The sequence below is a fragment of the Bombina bombina genome, chromosome 8, assembly GCF_027579735.1.
Source record: "Bombina bombina isolate aBomBom1 chromosome 8, aBomBom1.pri, whole genome shotgun sequence".
Taxonomy (NCBI): Eukaryota; Metazoa; Chordata; class Amphibia; order Anura; family Bombinatoridae; genus Bombina; species Bombina bombina.
In genome coordinates this window covers 20,540,723-20,561,822 of record NC_069506.1, presented here as the reverse complement: position 1 = coordinate 20,561,822, position 21,100 = coordinate 20,540,723, and the positions used below count along the sequence as shown (strand labels likewise).

General features: G+C 36.9%; 2 protein-coding genes across 2 annotated transcripts in view; one reads left to right on the top strand and one right to left on the bottom strand.

Moving 5' to 3' along the window:
- Nucleotides 1-7,702, bottom strand: part of CCDC15 (coiled-coil domain containing 15) — a 40,845-nt gene extending 33,143 nt beyond the window's left edge. The window contains exons 1-3 of the mRNA XM_053689841.1: nucleotides 7,475-7,702; nucleotides 4,882-5,031; nucleotides 2,394-2,603 (exon numbers count right to left, since the gene is read on the bottom strand). Coding sequence (XP_053545816.1) covers nucleotides 2,394-2,603; nucleotides 4,882-5,031; nucleotides 7,475-7,678 — 564 coding nt within the window. The 5' untranslated portion in view covers nucleotides 7,679-7,702. The remainder of the gene's footprint in view (nucleotides 1-2,393; nucleotides 2,604-4,881; nucleotides 5,032-7,474) is intronic.
- An 11,578-nt stretch (nucleotides 7,703-19,280) lies between these two features.
- The window catches only part of HEPACAM (hepatic and glial cell adhesion molecule), a 34,024-nt gene continuing 32,204 nt past the window's right edge, over nucleotides 19,281-21,100 (top strand). Inside the window, exon 1 of the mRNA XM_053690909.1 lies at nucleotides 19,281-19,362. Coding sequence (XP_053546884.1) covers nucleotides 19,281-19,362 — 82 coding nt within the window. The remainder of the gene's footprint in view (nucleotides 19,363-21,100) is intronic.

Genomic DNA, 21,100 nt, shown 5'->3' with positions numbered 1-21,100 from the left:
CAGCTCAGCATGAAGATTAGGCAGAAAAAAAAAGCTCATAGCTGGACAGCCAGAGGGGGAAGTAAGAAAACAAATAACTGGCTCCCAGAATTTGTCAAGCCCTGATGAAGAGGTATCTTACATTCAAGAAGAAGCCGTCTATTAAAGGGACATATCAGTAAAAAAAAATTCTATCAGGTATATAAAAAAGCAGTAGCATTTTAAAATATGTTTTTGTATGAAGAAGAAAAAAAAAAAAAAAAGGTAAAAGATGTTTAAACTTAAAGTGAAATAACCCGGAAGTGCATGATTGTGTACAACGGAGTTCATAAGACAGAGCAGATAATTGTTTTAAGTATCATGTCCCTTTAATAAACAGCACCACCGCCGGACACAAGATCATTTGGGTACACAGTACAATACCAACAGACAATGTGCATTAATCATAAGCAATAACAAAACGGTGCTGAAGAGCTTACAATCTAGATATTATTGCTATTGGTTAGTATTAAAACAATGGCTTTAGCACAGGAAATGCATAAAAAGCTCCAGAACATCTAGTACTAATTAAAGGGACATGAAACCCAAAATTTTTCTTTTATGATTCAGATAGAACATACAATTTTAAACAACTTTCTAATTTACTTCTATTATCTAATCTGTTTTATTCTCTTGGTATCATTTGTTGAAGGAGCAGCAATGCACTACTGGTTTCTAACTGAACACATGGGTGAGCCAATGACAATCAGTTTATATATGCAGCCACCAATCAACAGCTAGAACCTAGGTTCTTTGCTGCACATGAACTTGCCTAGATAAACCTTTCAGCAAAGGATAACAAGAGAAAGAAGCAAATTGGAAAGTTATTTGAAATTGTATTCTCTATCTGAATCATGAAAGAAAAAGTTGGGTTTCATGTCCCTTTAAGCGAGACAAAATTATAGTTTATTTTATGTCTGGAAAAAAAATAAACAATCAACAGAAAAGCGCTTACTTTAAACGGTAATTATTTCATTGTATCCTTAGAACCAGACTGATCCAGGTTGTCCCGGTCATCGTTTAATTTTAAGGACAAACATTTCTCTAACATAATATTATGCAGTTACACAACATAACATAATTATAGAACACACCAGAGAGCCACAGCACTGAAACCTTTATTTCAAGCTCCTAACATTTTGTCTTATTTTTAACGATTCCTATAGATGAATTCCGTCCCTGGCTCCTAAAAACATCTGGCTGGCTCCTGGATATTCTGGCTCTCTCCTACGTTTTGTACAACATTTGTCAACACTTAATATTGTATCCAAATAAGCATTTCATTTCTAGTAGTAAAGCAAAATCAAGTGACCTTAGATTAGAAACATTATTGTAATTTGTAAAGCAAAATTCAGTTTACTTCTCTTAGCAAATTCACTTTCTTCTTTTGACAGCCTTTGTTTAAAAACATACCTAGGTAGGCTGAGGAACAGCAATACGCTACTGGCAGCAGCTGAGCACATCTGGCAAGCACAAGACAAGAGGCATGTAAGTGTAGCTAGCTCCCAGTAGTGTTGCTACTGGGCAACAGAGAACAAATACATTTGATAACAGAAATAAAATGAAAAAAGTCTCTCAAATTTCCTGCGCTGTCCGATCCACAACATTTTTTTCATGTCCCTTTAAAGCATTTTTTTTGTACATTTATCTCCATCTAATAATGAGTTTCCCCCTTTGTTTATTTATTGAAATAAAGACGTAAATGTGTGCTAAACATACCATTAAAAATAAAATAAGCTATATTTTAGGAGGGAGAAAAAAAAAGTAAGAGGAATAATCTACTTAGGAACCTTATATATTTTGAAATCACAATTACAGACATCAGAAACTTTATAAAGACGCTCACACTGCCACCTGGAGGTAACAGAACACTTCTGGGACCCAGAACAACCATGATACAGAAACTTATAGGGCAGTCTAGTTAAAAATTAAACCTTCATGATTCAGATAGTGCATGTCATTTTCAACAACTTTCCAATTTACTTTTATCATCAAATTTGGTATTCTTTGTTGAAAGCTAAACCTAGGTCGGCTCATATGCTAATTTCTAAGCCCTTAAATGTCTCCTCTTATCTCAGTGCATTTTGTCAGTTTTTCACAGACAGTGCTAGCTCATGTGTGCCATATAAACACTGTGCTCACTCATATGAAGTTATTTATGAGTCAGCACTGATTGACTAAAATGCAAATCTGTGAAAAAAACTGAGATCAGGGGGCAGTCTGCAGAGGCTTAGATACAAGGTAATCACAGAGGTAAAAAGTACATTAATATAACTGTGTTGGTTATGCAAAACTGGGGAATGGGAATTTCTGGAATAGACTGTCCCTTTAAGATAAAATATTCCAAATGTGCTGAAATGGAAAAAGACACTTACTGTTCTTGAATGCTGTTTAAATAATTTATTACTATTATTGTCTTCATTCAGTCCTTCTTCATTTTCATATATTTTCTGTACAGAAACGAACTGGGAACGTGGACTGCAAATGGCAACCTCTGTATTTCGATACAGACAGGTGTTCCTTTTAGGGGTAAGGTGCATTGCAGCATCAGAGGATTGTTTTACAACAACTCCCTCCTTCGCAATCTGATAAAAAAAACCAAAAAAAAAAACCAGATAAAATCGATTTATCAAAATAAGCTATTTTAAATGGAGACCCCCTTGCAATTTTGTCAAACAGCAATTAATACAATACAGATCTATGATAGAGGAGACATTATGATGTTTTCAAAACAAAGATTAGACTGAGACAATATACAGATGTTTTTTTCATTATATATTTTGTTTAAATATTGAAGAAAAAAAAAAGTGTAAAGATTTAGTATCCATAATGACCACCGCCATGTTGTAACTAAGGTCCGTCTTAGAAAACTCTTTTCATAACTTTTTTCCTTATCAGAGGTCAATGAGTGACACATATGAACAAGTTATTAGATTGCTGAAATGACAGAGGTGTAGAATATAATAATATTGGGTTTGTAAAATCAGCAGTCTGCACTTCAAATTCTCACAGGAACTGGAAAGCTCACAATTTTCAAAATTTAATTACAAGACAAGGGACAAAATCAATAATGAAAGTTTATTTCAAAGTTGCTTTTTTTTTTTACTTACATACATGATTATATATATTTTATATTACAATCTCAAAATGTCCCGTTAAATTAATAAAGATATTCATTTTGTCATAGCAAAGGGTCATAAAAGTCACTAGTACGGTGCAGCTGGTATTTAATGAGACAGGTCTTGTACTTGCTGTGTAACTAATAAGGATTTATGTTGTAATACTGACATTTATTTAAGTCTAGGAAGAGTGAACATGGTTCCGCACTAAAAAGGCTATTAGCTAATACATAAACCACAGATCTTACATATATGCAAAACAATATATAATATGTGAGCTGCTGGTGCAATGCTGAATACGGAGAGCGTATTGCTCTCCGTATTCAGCGAGGTCTGGCGGACCTCATCCGCACTGTCGGATCAGATCCGCCAGACTGATAAATAGAGGCCTATGTCTGAATGATCATTTTTCACCTTTTTTATTTTAGTAATCTAGTGCCCTCTTGCGCTATATATCAATATCATGATTGGATTAGTACATAGAAAGTGCAGAACAGATGCTTTAACATTTAAAGGTTAAATAATGTGCACTTATACCACCAACAAATGTATACTATAGAATTTATTAGTAGTTAATATATTTATAGAGACTTTTGAAATCAATATAGTGAGCTGTCAAAAATGGGCTAATTCTTTCATGGCCCCTAACTTGTGCACAGTTAGATGATGCATCTCAGTAGGTGTGATCTTGTCTTGTAAATTGCTACACGTATACTATTTATAACAGTAAGGAAACGGGTGAAGGTAACTTGAAAAATGCCTATAAATGGGCAGAAGAAGAAAAAAAATATTTTTTTTTCTAAAACCACAAAAGTTTTCCTAAGATTATATTATAGAAAGGGCCTCCTATAAAACTAAGTCTAATAAGAGTCTTTGCGGTTATTGAACGGTTACATTTTGTGAGTATTTGGATTCTGCAGGTACATTTTTAATGCACTACTCTATTTGGAGTTTGTTTCATGTAAGAAAAATTACTTTTGTTCTGAAACATTATTGTGGAGATCAAATATTGCAGCTGAATAGCTGGGTTGTGCGACTGCAGCTGCTTATTTGCTCAACATCCGTGTCTGCTCTGGACTAAGCAGTGTATAACGTATGTGTTCAACCCCTATGCAGGGTCGGTAGTGCTAAATTAAAGGGACATTCCCGTCAAAATTTAAATGCACATAGAAGAATTACATCTCTAAATAGAAACACATTTGCAATATACAGTACATATGTTGGCAAAAATACTTCTAGTTAAAGTTATCACTGTTTTAGCGTTAGCATTTTTCTCTGCACGTGCATGTGAAGCATAGCTAGATAATTTCAGTGCACCAGCAGTTTAAAAACTGCAGCTGTGCAGAGCACCAGTGGGGCTTGTATCATGTCAGCAATTAACAAACTGGGTCATTACCAGATGGTACAAGCACCTTAACCAGATCTGTTTATACAAAGCGGAAAGTTTACACTCACTTTAATGCTATCATTTAACCCCTTTCTGCCAGTACTTGTTACATCAGAACAAAGTTCTGATGTAAACAAATAAGTAAAAAATTTAAATCATGCGATCGTACAAGCAATCACGTGATTTCAATGATGGGATCGGGTCTGGGGGAGTGCCTATGACGCTAGGCATGCCCTTCAGTCCGCGATCCCAGTTAGGAAGCCGTAGCTGCTTCAGTACAGCAGAACGGCATGAAACGTCCTTACGGTGTTAAGGGGTTAATGTCCCTTTAACAATAAACAGAAATAGTTTCCTTACTGCATCATAAGACTTCTGGAGCAGCTGGTTTTTCCTTAGTTTGGCGTGATGATTCACCCTTCGTTTCACTTCCCCTTGAAAACGTTTCAATCTTTCTTGTTTTTCCTTCTGGTTCTGTATTAGTTGTTCCTCTATTTCATGGACTGAAAGCTGCGAAAGAAGAATGAAGTCTTAATATAAAAATGTAACATGAAGATGAATATTTTATTGTAGTTGAAATTCCAAATAGATTAGATACTAATAATGAACATTCACATTATTTTGTATAATCTGTGATGTTTAGCTCTTAGCAACAGGACCTATCAAATTTAATGGAGTTTATAACTCGTAATGATAATCAGATTTAAATAATATACTTTAACTATGTGTTGAATCCATTTGCTGGTGTTAAATACATAGCTATATGCAAGAAAAAAGTGCAATAATATAACATATTAGAACATTTTAATGTCCCTTTAATAATCCAATGATTTAGGTTTGGACCTTGAACTTACTGCTGGCACCCCATCACTAACAAGTCCATTTAAAGGGACATGAAACCCAAATTGTTTTCTTTCATGATTCAGATAGAAAATACAAATCTTTCCAAATTACTTTTATTATCTAATTTGCTTCATTCTTTTGGTATCCTATGTTCTCTGAGAAGAGACTGTGCTAGAAGGAGTGTGCACGTGGCACATGTACATACATATGCTCTGTGCACAGCAAACGCTATAACTAAAACTGATAACTTTATTGCTAATATATGTGAATTTCAAAAATACTTATTTATGTCCCTATGATAGATGCACTTCAGCCTCTCTGGAGAGAGTGGAACTATAACAAAATTCATAGTTATTTAATAGCAAAAGCAGGTAAAATAAATAATGACTGTATTTTGCAGAGTTGTTTTATTTCTCTTAAACATATTTAGGGAGATTAAATCCTCAGTTTAATGTCCTTTTAAAGCATTTGTCAGGTTTTTATACTGCATATAATCGCTCCATGTTTCATATTTATGAAGATGTGATGTAAAAAGGTATTTTATGAAACAACCAGTGGCCAGCTTGTTTATGCAAACTAGTTTAAAAGCAATTTTAATCTTCTTAGTTGTGACGCAGATGCCTCCCACTGACAGTTTATGGGTTAAAACAAATTTATCACAAATGAATGAACTGGTAAAGGAAACACATTTAGAAAAATCAATATATATTGTAGCTTTCAAATTACATTTTTATATGTTCAAATAACCTTGTGATAAGGTATACAGCCACAATTTCATGCAAAATTGCCATCCTCTAAAGGGCATCCAGGATACGGTGGGCGATTTCATTGCCCATGGCATCTCAGTGCACGACTGATGAAGCTAACAATCTTTACGCTGGGTAACGTTACGACACAGGTCAGAAATACATCTAGGGTTAATCCCTTGGATGCCAGAGAGAGATACTAATGGGGACAATGTCAACTGCATCATTTCTACACAGGAGAGAGTACTTGGCAATGGCAAAATTGTAGCAGCCACAATATGGTATCAATGCAGTGTTCCTACTAAGAACCTTATAAAAATAGCACTTTATAATGTTTTAACAAAATGCACTTCAATAATAGTTTATAGGGACAGTCAAGTCTAAGGTAAACTTTTTTTATTCAGATAGAGCATGAAATTTTAAAACAACTTTCCAAATTAATGTTATCATCAAATTTGCTTTGTTCTCTTGGTTTTCTTTGTTTAAAGCTAAACCTAGGTAGGCTCATATGCTAATTTCTAAGCCCTCGAAGGCTGCCTCTTACCTCAGTGCATTTTGAGTTTTTCACAGCTCGAAAGCCATAGTTTATGTGTGCCATAAAGATAACATTGTGCTCACTCCCGTGGAGTTACTTATGAGCGGGCACTGATTGGCTAAAATGCAAGTCTGTCAAAAGAACTGTAATAAGGGGGCAGTCTGCAGAGGCTTAGATACAAGGTAATCACAGAGGTAAGATGTATATTAATATAACTGTGTTGGTTATGCAAAACTTCGGAATAGGTAATAAAGGGATAAACTATCTTTTTAAACAATAAAAATTGTTTAGCTCATATATCAAACACAAATATTGCTAAAACAACAACAGATATTCAGATTGTGGTCACGTTTATGTTTCCCTAGTTTAGTGCTAAACATCAATTAATGAGTAAAATTAATTTATTATTATTACTTTACCAACATTCAGTGAACATGTCACATTTCAAAGCGACCTTCTACTAAAGAACCTGAACTATTTCACTGATTGTTTTTTATTTTATTTATTAATTGCAAATTATATTCTGTTTTAATGTATTGATTTATCTTATCTCATTGTTTTTAACCCTTTAGATAGTAAAACTCAATCTCTCCTGCCACTGCAGATGAGGATACTGGTGATTGGAGCGTATGTATGTTTACTGCTCCATTAATACAAAGTAGTTTATAAAATGCTTTAGATTGTTCCCTTTAAATGTACATTTTATATTATAGGACTCTAACAGCGGGGTCCCACAGGATGACGTCACTGCAGACAGAATACACAGACTATATCCTCTGTATTGATCAGGAACTGTCACAGGTGACGACCACCAGAGCTCCAGACTCACCAAAGCTCTGCTCTCCCCTTCTGTCCCCCACTGACCCCAGGCACTCTCCACCCAGGCTCCCACTGCAGCCACAGCAGCCGGGTTCCTCCTCCCCAGCACCTCCTGATTCACCACGAGCCGTGACTGCTTTATCCTTTCCATAGCCGGAGCAGGGGGCTGAATGCGGGATTTTAACCCACGAGCAGGAGGACCCATCTTCCTCATCACTAGCAACTTTCAAACGGCCGCGTCTCCTATAGTCACCATAGAAACCAAATTACAGTACTTCCGCTTCCTGTTTCCAGGCGACTAACGGTATTGGCACTACAGAGAAAAGGGGAGGGACTTAATAGCTGATTGACGTATGCATATTTTACACTTGCAGGCATGTGTAATGGCAGCCCTGCGGTAACGGCCTCTCCCTGACGCATGCGCGTTTCATTTGTTGCTGTCCAGCTTAGAGAGAGGAACACTAGGCCAACTCTATGTCAGAGCTCCATATTATTTATATTTATCATACACATCAGTTATATTCTCAGTATGCATTAGCTTTGTACATCTTTGCTCACATAAATACATATTAAAAGTGCAGTATTGTGATTCATTGCTATAATTATAGTGAACTAAAAAGGGACATAAAGATAACATTAAATTTCCATGATTCAGATCATTATGGTGCATACACTTGAAGAACTTTTCAATTTACTTCTATTATCAAATTTACTTAATTCTCTTGGTATCCTTTGTTCAATAGCACCGCTAGGTAGGCACAGCAAGCTGGTGATTGGTGGCTTCACACATTTGTGTCTTTTCATTGGCTCACCAAATGTGCTAGCTTCCAGTAGTGCATTGCTGCTTTGAAACTAGCTTTAACTATGTGTTTAATTCCTTTGCAGGGGGTAAATAAAGCTAAGTACAAAAAATAGTGCAATTATTAAACAACACATATTAGAGCATTTTCTTTTTTTTACTTCATGTCCTTTTAATTATTTGTTAAATTATCTCATATTTTTTAAAACCTGACATGAGCTGACGGCTGTTCCTATAATCTTCTGGAGTAGCTGTTCCACATTAATGTTTTGATGTGAAGCCAGATTCATTTCCTCCTGTGGGCAGGGCCGGCATCAGGGGGTGACAGGGTGACTCCTGTCAGGGGCCCCATGAGGCAAGAACAACTTATTTAAAAAATATATATATATTTTGGCAGCCACCAGAGGGTACTACAGTTCTATTGAGCATGGCACATTTTATTACAAGGAGTAAAGCATTAGCATTTGATAGGATTTCTGAGTGTGCACTAAACCACTATGCACAGTGTGACACTTAAGTTTGCACAGTGTGTGCCTGAGTCAGACGGCAGATCAATTTTATTTGCAGAGGAGGTAGGACTTAATTAGTAAATGGTTTTTATTTCTTTGTGCAATTTCATATTGTAACTTCAGTGTGGTAGTAGTTGTATGGTGGGGCCAGGGCCAGGGGTCCATAAAAACACCTTTTTTTAGCAATATGCAGCAGTGTATTTATGATTATTTGACAATGCTGTAGAAATTCTATATCTAAAGCCATGCAGAAATGTTTCCTGCTCAATACACAAATGGTAGGTGCCCTTTTGGCAGATATGAGTTTTTTTTATTAATATATATATATATACATTTGTAGACAAAGTGCACTCCAAACGTTTCAATCAGCTGCCTTGGGTGCAACAAACAGTATGTGTAGACAGGTAGAAGAAAGTGCACTCCAAAGGACTTACTTGTAGATCCACTTTATTTGTGAACGTTTTCGAGCCAAACTAGCTCGTCCTCAGACAGACAGAAAAACAACCCTCCCAGATGCAAGGAGGCATTTTATCTAAGATGTTTACATCTGCATAACATGTTATACTCTCAGACTAAGATTGTTCAGTGTTTAAAACAAGACAGGTTAACTTAACACTGTTCAGTTTACACTACAGCTGACTGAATTTTGAAATACATACAAACAAGCCTAAATCCTGCATTTAACCAGATCTAATGGTATGAGACTGAGTACCACAGCTTATGGTTCCACCAAGACCATATAGAGTACAGCATTTTCAAAATCCATAAGTACAGCTGACATATGGGAACATATGTACACTATATTTGAAGTGGTGCTCTTGGTTGGGGAACATGGGGGGGGGGGGGGGAACAAACATATGTCAACCTTTCAAAAGTACTTTTCTTCATCTAGCCATCTACCCAGATCATTAATGTACAATTTTGAATTCACAGAATTATTTTTGTCTGCACATTTACAAATATGATTCTTTAAAAATTGATCTCTTCATTTGTACAATTTTTTTTATTATGCATGTCACACACTGTTGATTTAGGGGATGCAATATGCAGACATTTTAACTCCTGTGAGTGTTTCTGTGGGTGTCTGTGTTTATGTCTTTGTGATTTTGCTTGTGTCTCTATGAGTGTGTATGTATTTTTTTTTCTGTGGGTCTCTCTGTGAGGGTAGGTGTGTATGTCTGTGCATTTTCTGTGGATGTCTGTGAGGGTGTTTGCATATGTCTTTGTGCTTTTTCAATGGGTGTCTCTGTGAGGGTGTGTGTATGTATGTCTTTTTGTATTTCCTCTGGATGCCTCTGTTAGGGTGGGTGTGTATGTCTTTGTGTGTTTTCTGTGGATGTCTCTGTGAGGGTGTGTGCGTATGTCTGTTTTTTCTGTGGGTGTCTCTGTGAGAGTGTGTATGTCTTTGTGTGTTTTCTGTGGATGTCTCAGTGATGGTGTGTGTGTATGTATGTCTGTGTGTTTTCTGTCGTTGTCTCTGTGTGTGTGTGTGTGTGTGGATGTCTTTGTGTGTTTTCTGTGGCTTTCTTTGTCGGTGTTTCCTTGGGTGTATGTGCAAGTTTGTGTTTGAGTTTGTGTGTGTGTGTGTCCATTGTCTGTTCCTTTTTAGGACATTTTAACCTTACTACTGATTATTCACATTTTTCTACAGACTTTGAGACTAATGAGATCTTTCCGGAAGTCACCAATCCACCATTTAACCTTTGAATTATTGTTTAGGCAGTTCAGGGCCCTTCCTTTCAGTCATTGCATCCTTGACAAAAGTAATCAGAAATCCATGTTTTGTTTTGTAAATCTCCTTTTTTGACAAAACTGTAATCTACCTCATTACTTGTCAGGTCAATGTAAACAAGTGCTGAGTGTCTGTTTGGGTGTCTGTGTCTTAATGTGTTTGTGTGTTTCTTTGCTTGTCTGCTAGAGTGTCTATATGTGAATCCTTATTTGTAAATATGTGTTTCAGTGTATGAGTGTGTCTGTGTGTTTGTATGTTACTACCTTTACAACATTTCCAAGTTTGACTACACTTAAGAATAAAGTGCATATAAATTTTAGTCACTTGGTCAAAGATTGCACATGTCAAAGGGGGGGCCCTGATCAATGGTTAAGTCAGGGGCCCCAAAATTTCTAGTGGCGGCCCTGCGTATACAGGAGGTCAGTGGGCATGTGTGGGTGGGGCTAGGTCAGTGCCTTAAAACCAGGACAGCGAGGGACTGCGGGCAGGAAGCGGGCCATACCTCTCACTCTATGACATTCCTGAGGGATGTGGTACGGTTAGGAGGTATGTTCCTGTACTAGTCTATAATGTACTACCCCAAAGCAGAACAGGCTGTGATCTGAGATGTCATCGCAGAAAATGTAACATGTCTGCAGAACGATCTGGACACGTAAATTTACTATTAGTGCTTTAAAGGGACAGTCTGCTCTGAATTTTTATTGTTTAAAAATATACATAATCCCTTTATTACCCATTCCTCAGTTTTGCATAACCAAAACTGTTATAATAATATACTTTTTACCTCTGTGATTACCTTGTTTCTAGGCCTTTGCAGACTGCCCCTTTAGCTCAGTACTTTTGACAGACATGCATTTTAGCCAATCAGTGCTGACTCATAAATAACTCCACTCGAGTGAGCACTTTATCTATATGACACACATGAACTAACGGTATCTAACTGTAAAAAACTGTCAATATGAGGCAGCTCAACGGCTTAGAAATTAGCATATAAGCCTACTTAGGTTTAGCTTTCCACAAAGAATACCAAGAGAGCAAAGCAAATTTGATGATAAAAATAATTTGGAAAGTTGTTTAAAATTGTATGCCCTATATGATTCATGAAAGTTTATTTTTTTTACTAGACTGTCCCTTTAACTTTAACATAAGGCTGTTCTCTTCAAACAGCACTGCACTATGGGTGCACTTAAGTTTTCCTTAACACAGTGCAGTCAGAGAGAAGCGCTGTTTGAAGAAAACAGTCAAATATGGAGCAGCACTGCAGAGCGGCGGTGCACTGCTTTAATGACTGTCTTTCATGGATTTTTTCAACCAGCCCCCTAGCCTTTTCTGGTCTGCAAAACTGTGACTCCTGAATGTAAGATGTTCTTTTGAGCAATGCACCTTTTAATTACTACCTTTTTACCTTATAATTATGTGATGTGATTTATTCAAGAGACATTACAACATTTCTATAATTAAATGTAATTAAATATTAAATTATTACATTTCTATAATTAAAATATTTCTCTCTGCAACTTATTTACATTGCAATTTTCAACTGCTGCAATATATTATGAAACCTTAAAAATTATTTTATTCTCCATTTATTCAACACATTGCAGCTGAGCTGGTGCTTTAGTGTAACCGCTTAATTTAAAATGTATTTCATTTCAAAATGATCTGCAGAAGGTTTTCACTAAAAAATTCTCATTGCAGAAAGTGAAAAAAACTTCTGCCTCTGGGATGTACTAGTCTGCCGGGACACTGCAGCAGAGCAATGAAGTAATTACTGACCACATCAAGGGCTCTCTGATCTGGGGAGATGATCTATTCTGGGAAGACACATTTTAACTTGAGAGCAGTTTATACCCCTATGTAGGGCTATGGGTGTGAGGAAAAGACAAAACTTAACAATATAATACTAAAAACAAAACAAAACTCCAAAGATTTCTCTCCATACCGGAAAATGTTTGATCTTTAAGCCCCCAAATCTGATTTACATAACTCTACCCATTCTTCTTCATCACAAAACAGCCAACATAACCTGTACACCAGTGTTTTTCAACCAGTGTGCCGTGGCACACTAGTGTGCCGTGAGAGATCCTCAGGTGTGCCACGGCAGACTGACAACAGTGTGACATATTTTTTAAACTTTGCTTGTTTTTTACTCCCAGTGCAGGGGTAGTTTGTAGGAGGCATGGCATAATAGCACAATACATACAGTATGTGTGTGTTTGTGTGTATGTGTATATATATATATATATATATGCTGTATTAGGCTACAATGTGTGATTTTTTTAAAATTTTGGGATGGTGGTGTGCCACAGGATTTTTTAATGTAAAAAAGTGTGCCACGGCAAAAAAAAGGTTAAAAATCACTGCTGTACACAATATGCACAACATATTAAACAGTGTATTATTAGGGTTGCTGTCCAGTATTAAATCGGACAGGTCAGTATTTTAGCAGGCTGTCCAGTAAAATCATCACAAAAATACTGGACACTTAAATGTCTCTGAGTTTTTAGCTAAATATAAAAGACTTCCTATGCCTCAAAGCATTACAAATATGGAGCAGAAAGAAATGAAGAGCAGTCAAGGATGTCTAATCACTTCTGTTTATGTGTTATACTGTCAGCCAAAGAGCTAGAATTATTTATTTGCATGTTACTGGCAGCCAAGGGGTAAAATAACTGCTCAGTTTTGAAAAAGTATGCATAGTGGTATTAAGAGTGGGGGCTTAGGTGGAGCTTTTGGGGGGGGCATTGTGTGAACCTACCTACAATCGTATCCACACACCTACAGATTGTCTGGTATTTCTGTGGAGAACAGCTGGCAGCCCACTGTATTATTTGATCTAATCTGTAAACTGCAGGAGATTCACAGAATCCAGTTCACCACATCACTGATACCAAAGCTAATTAATAACTGCAAAGTTAAAAAACACAATGAGTATTAAACATAATCAAGTTATGTATTAACTGTTGGAGGGTTTCACGTTTTTAATGACTGTAAATATCCTTTGTCTGCGCAGACTTTCTGACGCTATAATGAACTAATGTCACAAATCTCATCTAATAAATTGTTGTTAGCAGCAGAATTAATGTGAGAACAATAATCTTGTTCTAAGTGAATTTTACAGAAATAAAATCTCTAGCTCCCCTGCGCCAGCTCTATTCATTCTCTTCGGGAGAGCACATTTTGTTCAGCTTGCTAAATTACCCACAAGAATGACATTTAAAGGGATCATATAAGTGTACATTCCAGTAAAAAAAAAAATGAAATCCATGAGTTTTTGCAATACATTTGTATGAGTAAAAATGCTTCTTAAAATGACTCAGTGATACATTTTATTTTGCACCGGGTATAATTGGCATACATACATATGCCATGCGTGCTAGTATTCAGATATTACACCTGCTAAACCAGAGGTAAGCAATAAGCAGAAGATGGAAAGGATAACATTCTTCAGGTGGACTTCAGATAAGTAAATTTAGAGATAACCGCTGTATTTATTTATTTTTTAATCTGGGAGTTAATTAGGTGGATTTACCTGTTGGATGCTATGTATAGTGATGGAGGGGATTCAGTATAGGGGGATTACTGTTGGGTGAGCACATAAGGGTGGTTAGATTTAGTTTTTGTGATGGGGAGGGGATCGTTTAGGGCACTGGTTTTTAAACCTGCCCTCAGGCCCCCCCAACAGGCCATGTTTTCAGGATTACATTGGATGAGAGCAGTAAAATAACCATGTTTCAGACATCCTCAAAATGTGGCCTGTTAGGGGGCCTGAGGACAGGTTTAAAAACCAGTTGTTTAGGGTTTTTTTTACAGTGGGATAGTCATTTAGGTTTGTGGTTGGGGGTTGTTTAGGTGTTGGAGGTTATTGAACTGAGACGGTCTTGCTTAGGGTCATTTGTGCTGGAACAAAATTGCAGTTAGCATTAATAACAGTGTTACAGGGGTTATTATTTATTATTATCAGGTATTTGTAGAGCGCCAACAGATTCCGCAGCACTATAAACATAGGCGGTATGCAAGATAACATTTATAGGGATCAAACGGGTAGAAGACCCTGCCGAGAGTCGCACTGTTGTAGTCGGCTCTTATGAAGGTGATCTACAAACAGCTGGGCTCATAGGCTTACATGCTAAGGGTGTTTAAGGGGATAGCAGTGGAGATAGGAAGGTTACTGTAGGTTGTATGCATCCCTGAATAGTAGAGTCTTTAGGGAGCACTTGAAGCTTTCAAAACTAGGGGAGAGTCTTGTGGAGTGAGGCAGAGAGTTCGATAACATGGGAGCCAGTCTGGAGAAGTCTTGTAAACAGGAATGTGAGGAGGTAACAAGAGTGGAGGAGAGTAGAAGATTGTGAGCAGAGTGAAGGGGACGGGAGGGAGAGTATCTGGAGACAAGGTCTGAGATGTAGGGGGGAGGAGTGCAGTTGAGGGCTTTGTATGTCAGAGTGAGAATTTTGTGTTTAATCCTGAAGGTAAGAGGAAGACAGTGAAGAGATTGGCAGAGAGGTGCAACAGGTGAAGAGCGACGTGTAAGGAAGATGAGCCTGGCAGAGGCATTCATTATGGATTGTAAAGGAGCTAGGCGGCAATTAGCGAGACCAGAGAGGATGGAGTTGCAGTAGCAATTAGCGAGACCAGAGAGGATGGAGTTGCAGTAGTCGAGGCAAACAAACGACAAAAAATACTGCTCTCTTTGTGAAAGGAATAGTGAATAATCAAATAGTTATAAGAAATAAAAAAAATAAAAAATGAATACTCAAAAAAAAAAAAAAAGGGTTAATAGCAATGACACTGATAACAATGGTTTATAGCAGGCACATAAAAAATTGATAATCTGTGTGAAAGAGAATATATCACAGCAAAAAGTCACAAATGGAAAACTGTCATAATACCGCATCCTGTGATGTGTTGATGTGATTAGGATAATGTCCAAAAGCTGATATGATTTCCAGGGATGTCCCAAATCAATTGATAGTGTCCTTGTCGTATGGTAAAAAACTATAATGATCCCATGGTGGTGGAATCCAGAAGATGGCAGAATCTAAGTAAAATTTTGACTTTTGTGCCGTGCCTGGAATAGGTGAAGATGAGCAGGGAGCTGCTGCTGAATGAGGGCAACTTCCGTTTAAAGGATCCTTATATGAGAATAGCTGCAAAGACAAAAAACACAGCGCATCCCATAGGATGAAGATAAAAACAAGCAATGTATACAAACTCTGTATGTGTGAGCGTCCTAGGAGAGCCAGGAAAAGATGGAGGGTTTACCCAAGCCTCGTCCGTGGTATGCGCTGTACCTGTGAGCTGAAAAAGGAGACCTAGTTCGTCGAGGGACGTCAGTGACGTCAGAGCGTTGGATGACCTCATATTCTCTATATCTGATAAGAATCTTGATAAAAGTCATAGAACAGTCAGATGGGGTAGTCGAGGCGGGAACGGATGAGAGAGTGGATTAAAATCTTAGTTGTGTCTTGTGTAAGGAAAGGTCTAATTCTAGAGATGTTTTTTAAGGTGGAAGTGACAGGCTTTAGCCAAGGACTGAATGTGAGGAGTGAAAGAAAGATCCGAGTCAAGTGTGACCCCAAGACATCTGGCATGTGGGGTTGGGGTAATGATGGAGTTATCAAAAGTTATAGAGAAATGGGGTGTGGGGATTTTGGAAGAAGGGGGGATAATAAGGAGCTCAGTTTTGGAGAGATTTAGCTTGAGGTAGTGAGAGGACATCCAAGATGAGATATGAGAGAGACAGTTAGTGACATGGGTTAGCAAGGAAGGAGATAGGTCTGGTGCAGAGAGGTAGATTTGGGTGTCGGCAGCATACAAATGATATTGAAACCTGTGGGACTTTATTAAGGTACCTAATGATGACGTGTAGATCGAGAAGAGAAGGGGACTGAGGATAGAGCCTTGCGGTACCCCAACAGAAAGTGGTAACGAGGCAAAGGATGCCCCAGAGAAGGCTACACTAAAGGTACGGTTAGACAGATAGGAAGAGAACCACAAGAGAGCTGTGTCGCAAATTACAAAGGATTGGAGGGTTTGGAGCAAAAGAGGGTGGTCTACAGTATCAAAGGCTTCAGACAGATCAAGGAGGATAAGCAGAGAGAAGTGGCCTTTGGATTTTGCTGTAAGTAGGTCATTGGTAGCCTTAACAATTGTTGTCTCTGTAGAGTGATGTGGGCGAAATCCAGATTGCAGTGGGTCAAGGAGGGTGTTTAATGTAAGGAAATTGGATAGACTTGCATATACTAGCTTTTCAAGAAGCTTTGAGGCAATTGGGAGTAGGGAAATAGGGCAGTAGTTGGATGGGGAGGTTGGATCGAGAGAAGGTTTTGTGAGGCTAGGTGTGACCAGTGCATGTTTAAGAGATTAGGGAAATATACTAGTGCTGAGGGAGAGGTTGAAGATGTGTGTGAGTATAGGGGTAAGGATAGAAGAGAGGGAGGGGAGTAGTTGTGAGGGGATGGTGTCGAGGGGACAGGTAGTGAGGTGAGAGGACAGTATAAGGGCAGAAATTATTCCTCTGTAACAGGGGCAAAAGAGCTAAATTTATGGCTATGGGGGTTTTGGATGATTGTAAACTTTTGAGGGGGTGGGAGACCGGTAGTATGTTGAGAGCTGATTTAATTTCTGATGGAGTTGATTTTGTTATTGAAGTAGCTGGCAAAATCTTGAGCTGAGAGAGAAGTTGTAGTAGGAGGTGGGGGTGGGCAGAGAAGAGTATTGAACGTGGAGAACAGACCTTTTGGGTTTGAAGAAATGATTCAGTTAGAGTTAAAGGGACAGTCAAGTCAAAATTAAACTTTCATGATTCAGATAGGGCATGCAGTTTTAAACAACTTTCCAATTTACTTCTATTATTTAATTTGCTCAATTCTTTAGATATCCTTTGTTGAAGAAATAACAATGTACATGTGTGAGCCAATCACACAAGGCCTTTATGTGCAGCAACCAATCAGCAGCTACTGAGCATATCTAGATATGCTTTTCAGCAAGTGATATCAAGAGAATGAAGCAAATTAGATAATAGAAGTAAATTAGAAAGTTGTTTAAAATGACATGCTCTTTCTAAATCATGAAAGAAAAAAAATGGGTGTCATGTCCCTTTAATAACAGTGTAACATGGGTTCAGTTAGGGTTAATAACAGTGTTGCAGGGGTTCAGTTAGGGTTAATAACAGTGTTACAGGGGTTCAGTTGGGGTTAATAACAGTGTTACAGGGGTTCAGTTGGGGTTAATGCCAGTGTTACAGGGGTTCGGTTGGGGTTAATAACAGTGTTACTTTTTACCTCAGTTATTACCTTGTATCTTAGCCTCTGACGACTGCCCCTTATCTCAGTTCTTTTGACAGACTTGCATTTTAGCCAATCAGTGCTGACTCTTAAATGAGACCACAGGAGTGAGCACAATGTTATCTATATGGGACACATGAATTAACAGTGTCTAACCATGACTTTCAAACTGCACTGACATAAGAGGCATAGTTCAACGGCTTAGAAATTAGTTTGAGCCTACCTAGGTTTAGCTTTCAACAAAGAATACCAAAAGAACAAAGTAAATTTGATGATAACAGTAAATTAGAAAGTTGTTTAAAATTGCATGCCCTAAAAAAAAAGAAAGAAAGAAAAAATTGCATGCCCTAGCCGAATCATTAAAGTTTATCTTTGACTTGACTGTGCCTTTAATTACAGTACTTTTTAAATTGAGTTTCCTGTACTGAATAAAACAATATTTTCCTGTGTGGGTTGTCTCTATCATCCAATGGCCATTAGAGTCCCAGGACTCAGTTGTACACAGTCATGCACTTATTCAACTGCTGCTTTTTCATATATGTGATGTGAGAGAAAATATTTAAGTATTACATCCATTTAATTGCTGATAGATTCAATGAGTTTAATGTAGTTTAATGTACCTGAAAAATCTACCACGTGATTAATCTTTAAAGGGACACTGAACCCACATTTTTTCTTTCATGATTCAGATAGATCATGTAAATTTAAGCATTTTTCTAATTTACTCCTATTATCATTTTTTCTTCGTTCTCTTGCTTTCTTTATTTGAAAAAGAAGGCATCTAAGCTATATTTTTGGTTCAGGACCATGGAAAGCACTTGTTTATTGGTGGGTGAATTTATCCACCAATCAGCAAGAACAACACAGTGTGTTCACCAAAAATGGGCCGTCATCTAAACTTACATTCTTGCATTTCAAATAAAGATACCAAGAGAATGAAGAAAATTTGATAATAGGAGTAAATTTGAAAGTTGCTTAAAATTGCACGCTCTATCTGAATCACGGAAGAAAACATTTGGGTTCAGTGTCCCTTTAAATTACCTTTTTATTCTAGCCAGCAATCACTGTTCCTATTGAGCTACTTGTAGCAATATTCTAATATTAGTATATGACACAGAAATAATAAAATGGTTACTGTATGTCCGTCGATTTGTTGTAAACACACTTGATGCCACATTGGGTCACAGTAAGAGACTTTGGCACATGGTTGGTGGGTGTCTATGCAAAAAGGAGGCACATTCAGAAATAGACATTTAGAGCCAATTTTCTGGGGACTAGCGACTAAAGTATGTTTCCTATTCATTGCAAAAACAAAATCAAGGGTTGCCAAAAAAACTGAAACACTAAAGTGACATAGACAATAGACAGAGCATTCTCTATTCAAATGGAAGCTGGCAACGCTGAGAAAAAGTCCAAGCAGTGATAAGGACGTGCCCAGGGTGGACAAAACATGCTAATTGTCTGCAGGAAAATCCAAATGTAGACTCAAAATGAAGATACACCAAACAGGGTTCATTGCCGCTTTCAGCTCTCCCATACAGCTTTGTGTTTGTGTTTTATTCATACAGACAGGTAAGAGGTACAAACATTTTTACTCTTTGTAATGTCTTTAAGTTTTCAGGATGGAAGATTTCTTCTGCAAAGCTGCAAGAAATGCAGTAGCGTTTTGAGAAGCGTATTATACCTTTTTTGGGGGATGTTTACAGAAATAATTGTCAGTGCAGTGGTTAAACTTGTAGTCATTGTGCTGTCATATGTAATCTGATCAGCAGACTAGCAACTTTAGAATATGCTTAGATAAAATAAATAAAAAAATGTACTTAAATGACATTAAGTCCTCAGTAGGACTTTGCATAAAATTGGCACATAAATATTAGGTTGTGTAAAAGCTTGTTGTAGATGACTTAGATTTTCACATCTATTAAATCTTATATTTCTTATACAGTATATTGTTTTCTGTTTTCTGTACACATTTAATACTTTTTTATATAGCTTTATTAAAAACCTCTTTCACTTAAAGGGACATAAAACCCCCAAAAATTATTTCATGATTCAGATAGAACATTCAATTTTAAACAACTAAGTTTCTTATTATCATTTGTTGAAAAGCAGGAATGTCAGAAGTGTGCACATGTGTGCAGCACTATATAGCAGCAGTTTTGCAAGAATGTTATACATTAGCAAGAGCACTAGATAGCAGCACTATTTCCTGTCATGTAATGATTGAGATATGTGCACGCTACCTATCTAGATATCTCTTCAACAAATAATAACACGAGAGCGAAGCAAATTTGAAAATAGAAGTAAATTGTATTCTCTATCTGAATCATGAAAGCAATATTTGGGTTTCATGTCCCTTTAAGGGTAATTATAATTAATTATTCAACTTCTTAACACAAAAAAAATTATTTTCTATCTACAACCAATTTTACTACTAATATTGATTTATTTATACATATTTGAAGATGATGCAGCAATGTAGACTAAGCAAAAAGGACTATTTAAAGGGATATGTAAGTATTTTTTATGCATGCATAGTATAGTTCTTAAACAGACCTGTATAGAAAATTATATTTTAAAAGCATTTAAAGCTGACAATTTGTTAGCAACATTTTAATTATTTTGCAGTCCAAGGGCATACCCATTAAAAATCCGCTTAAACATGTTTATTATATCTCCTTTGCTATGACCAATTATGGACAATTATAAAAGAGCTCCTGCCCTTATCAAGCAATGAATTTGTACCATGTTGCATGGTCATGATTCTTTAGCCTATGGGATGCACTCAATGAGGCAGTAAAAATTCTATATATTTAAATTACAGGAAAACCAAGCAAGATGACTAATGATAGTGCATTATATAGTTAAAAGCACACAAAATTCATATTTTTTTCTTTGCATTTTAAAGAGAGGCTTTTAAAACGTATTACAGTTTTTTTTCTTGTAAACCAGATGCTATAGTACTAAGATAAAACATTTTTATGCTTGCTTGGGAGGTGTAGCACTGTCCACCAATAAAGCAGCAGTAGTTCTGCTTATCAACCAATGAGAAATCAGTCAGTTGCACTTCATGTTTGCTTCAAAATTGAAATTGAAAGAGCTTTAACTTTTAAAACAAGTTTAAATATTGATCTTTTTCTGTGCATAGTTTCCTAAAATTGACTGTCCTTTAAAACAAAAAGAAAATGTTCTATGTTAGAACATTTTATTATTGCACTGTTGTTTGTACAAAATTGTTTTACCTTTGAAAATAGAGTAAACACATGGTTAAAGTCAGTTCCAGAGCAGCAATGCACTAGTTGAACACATC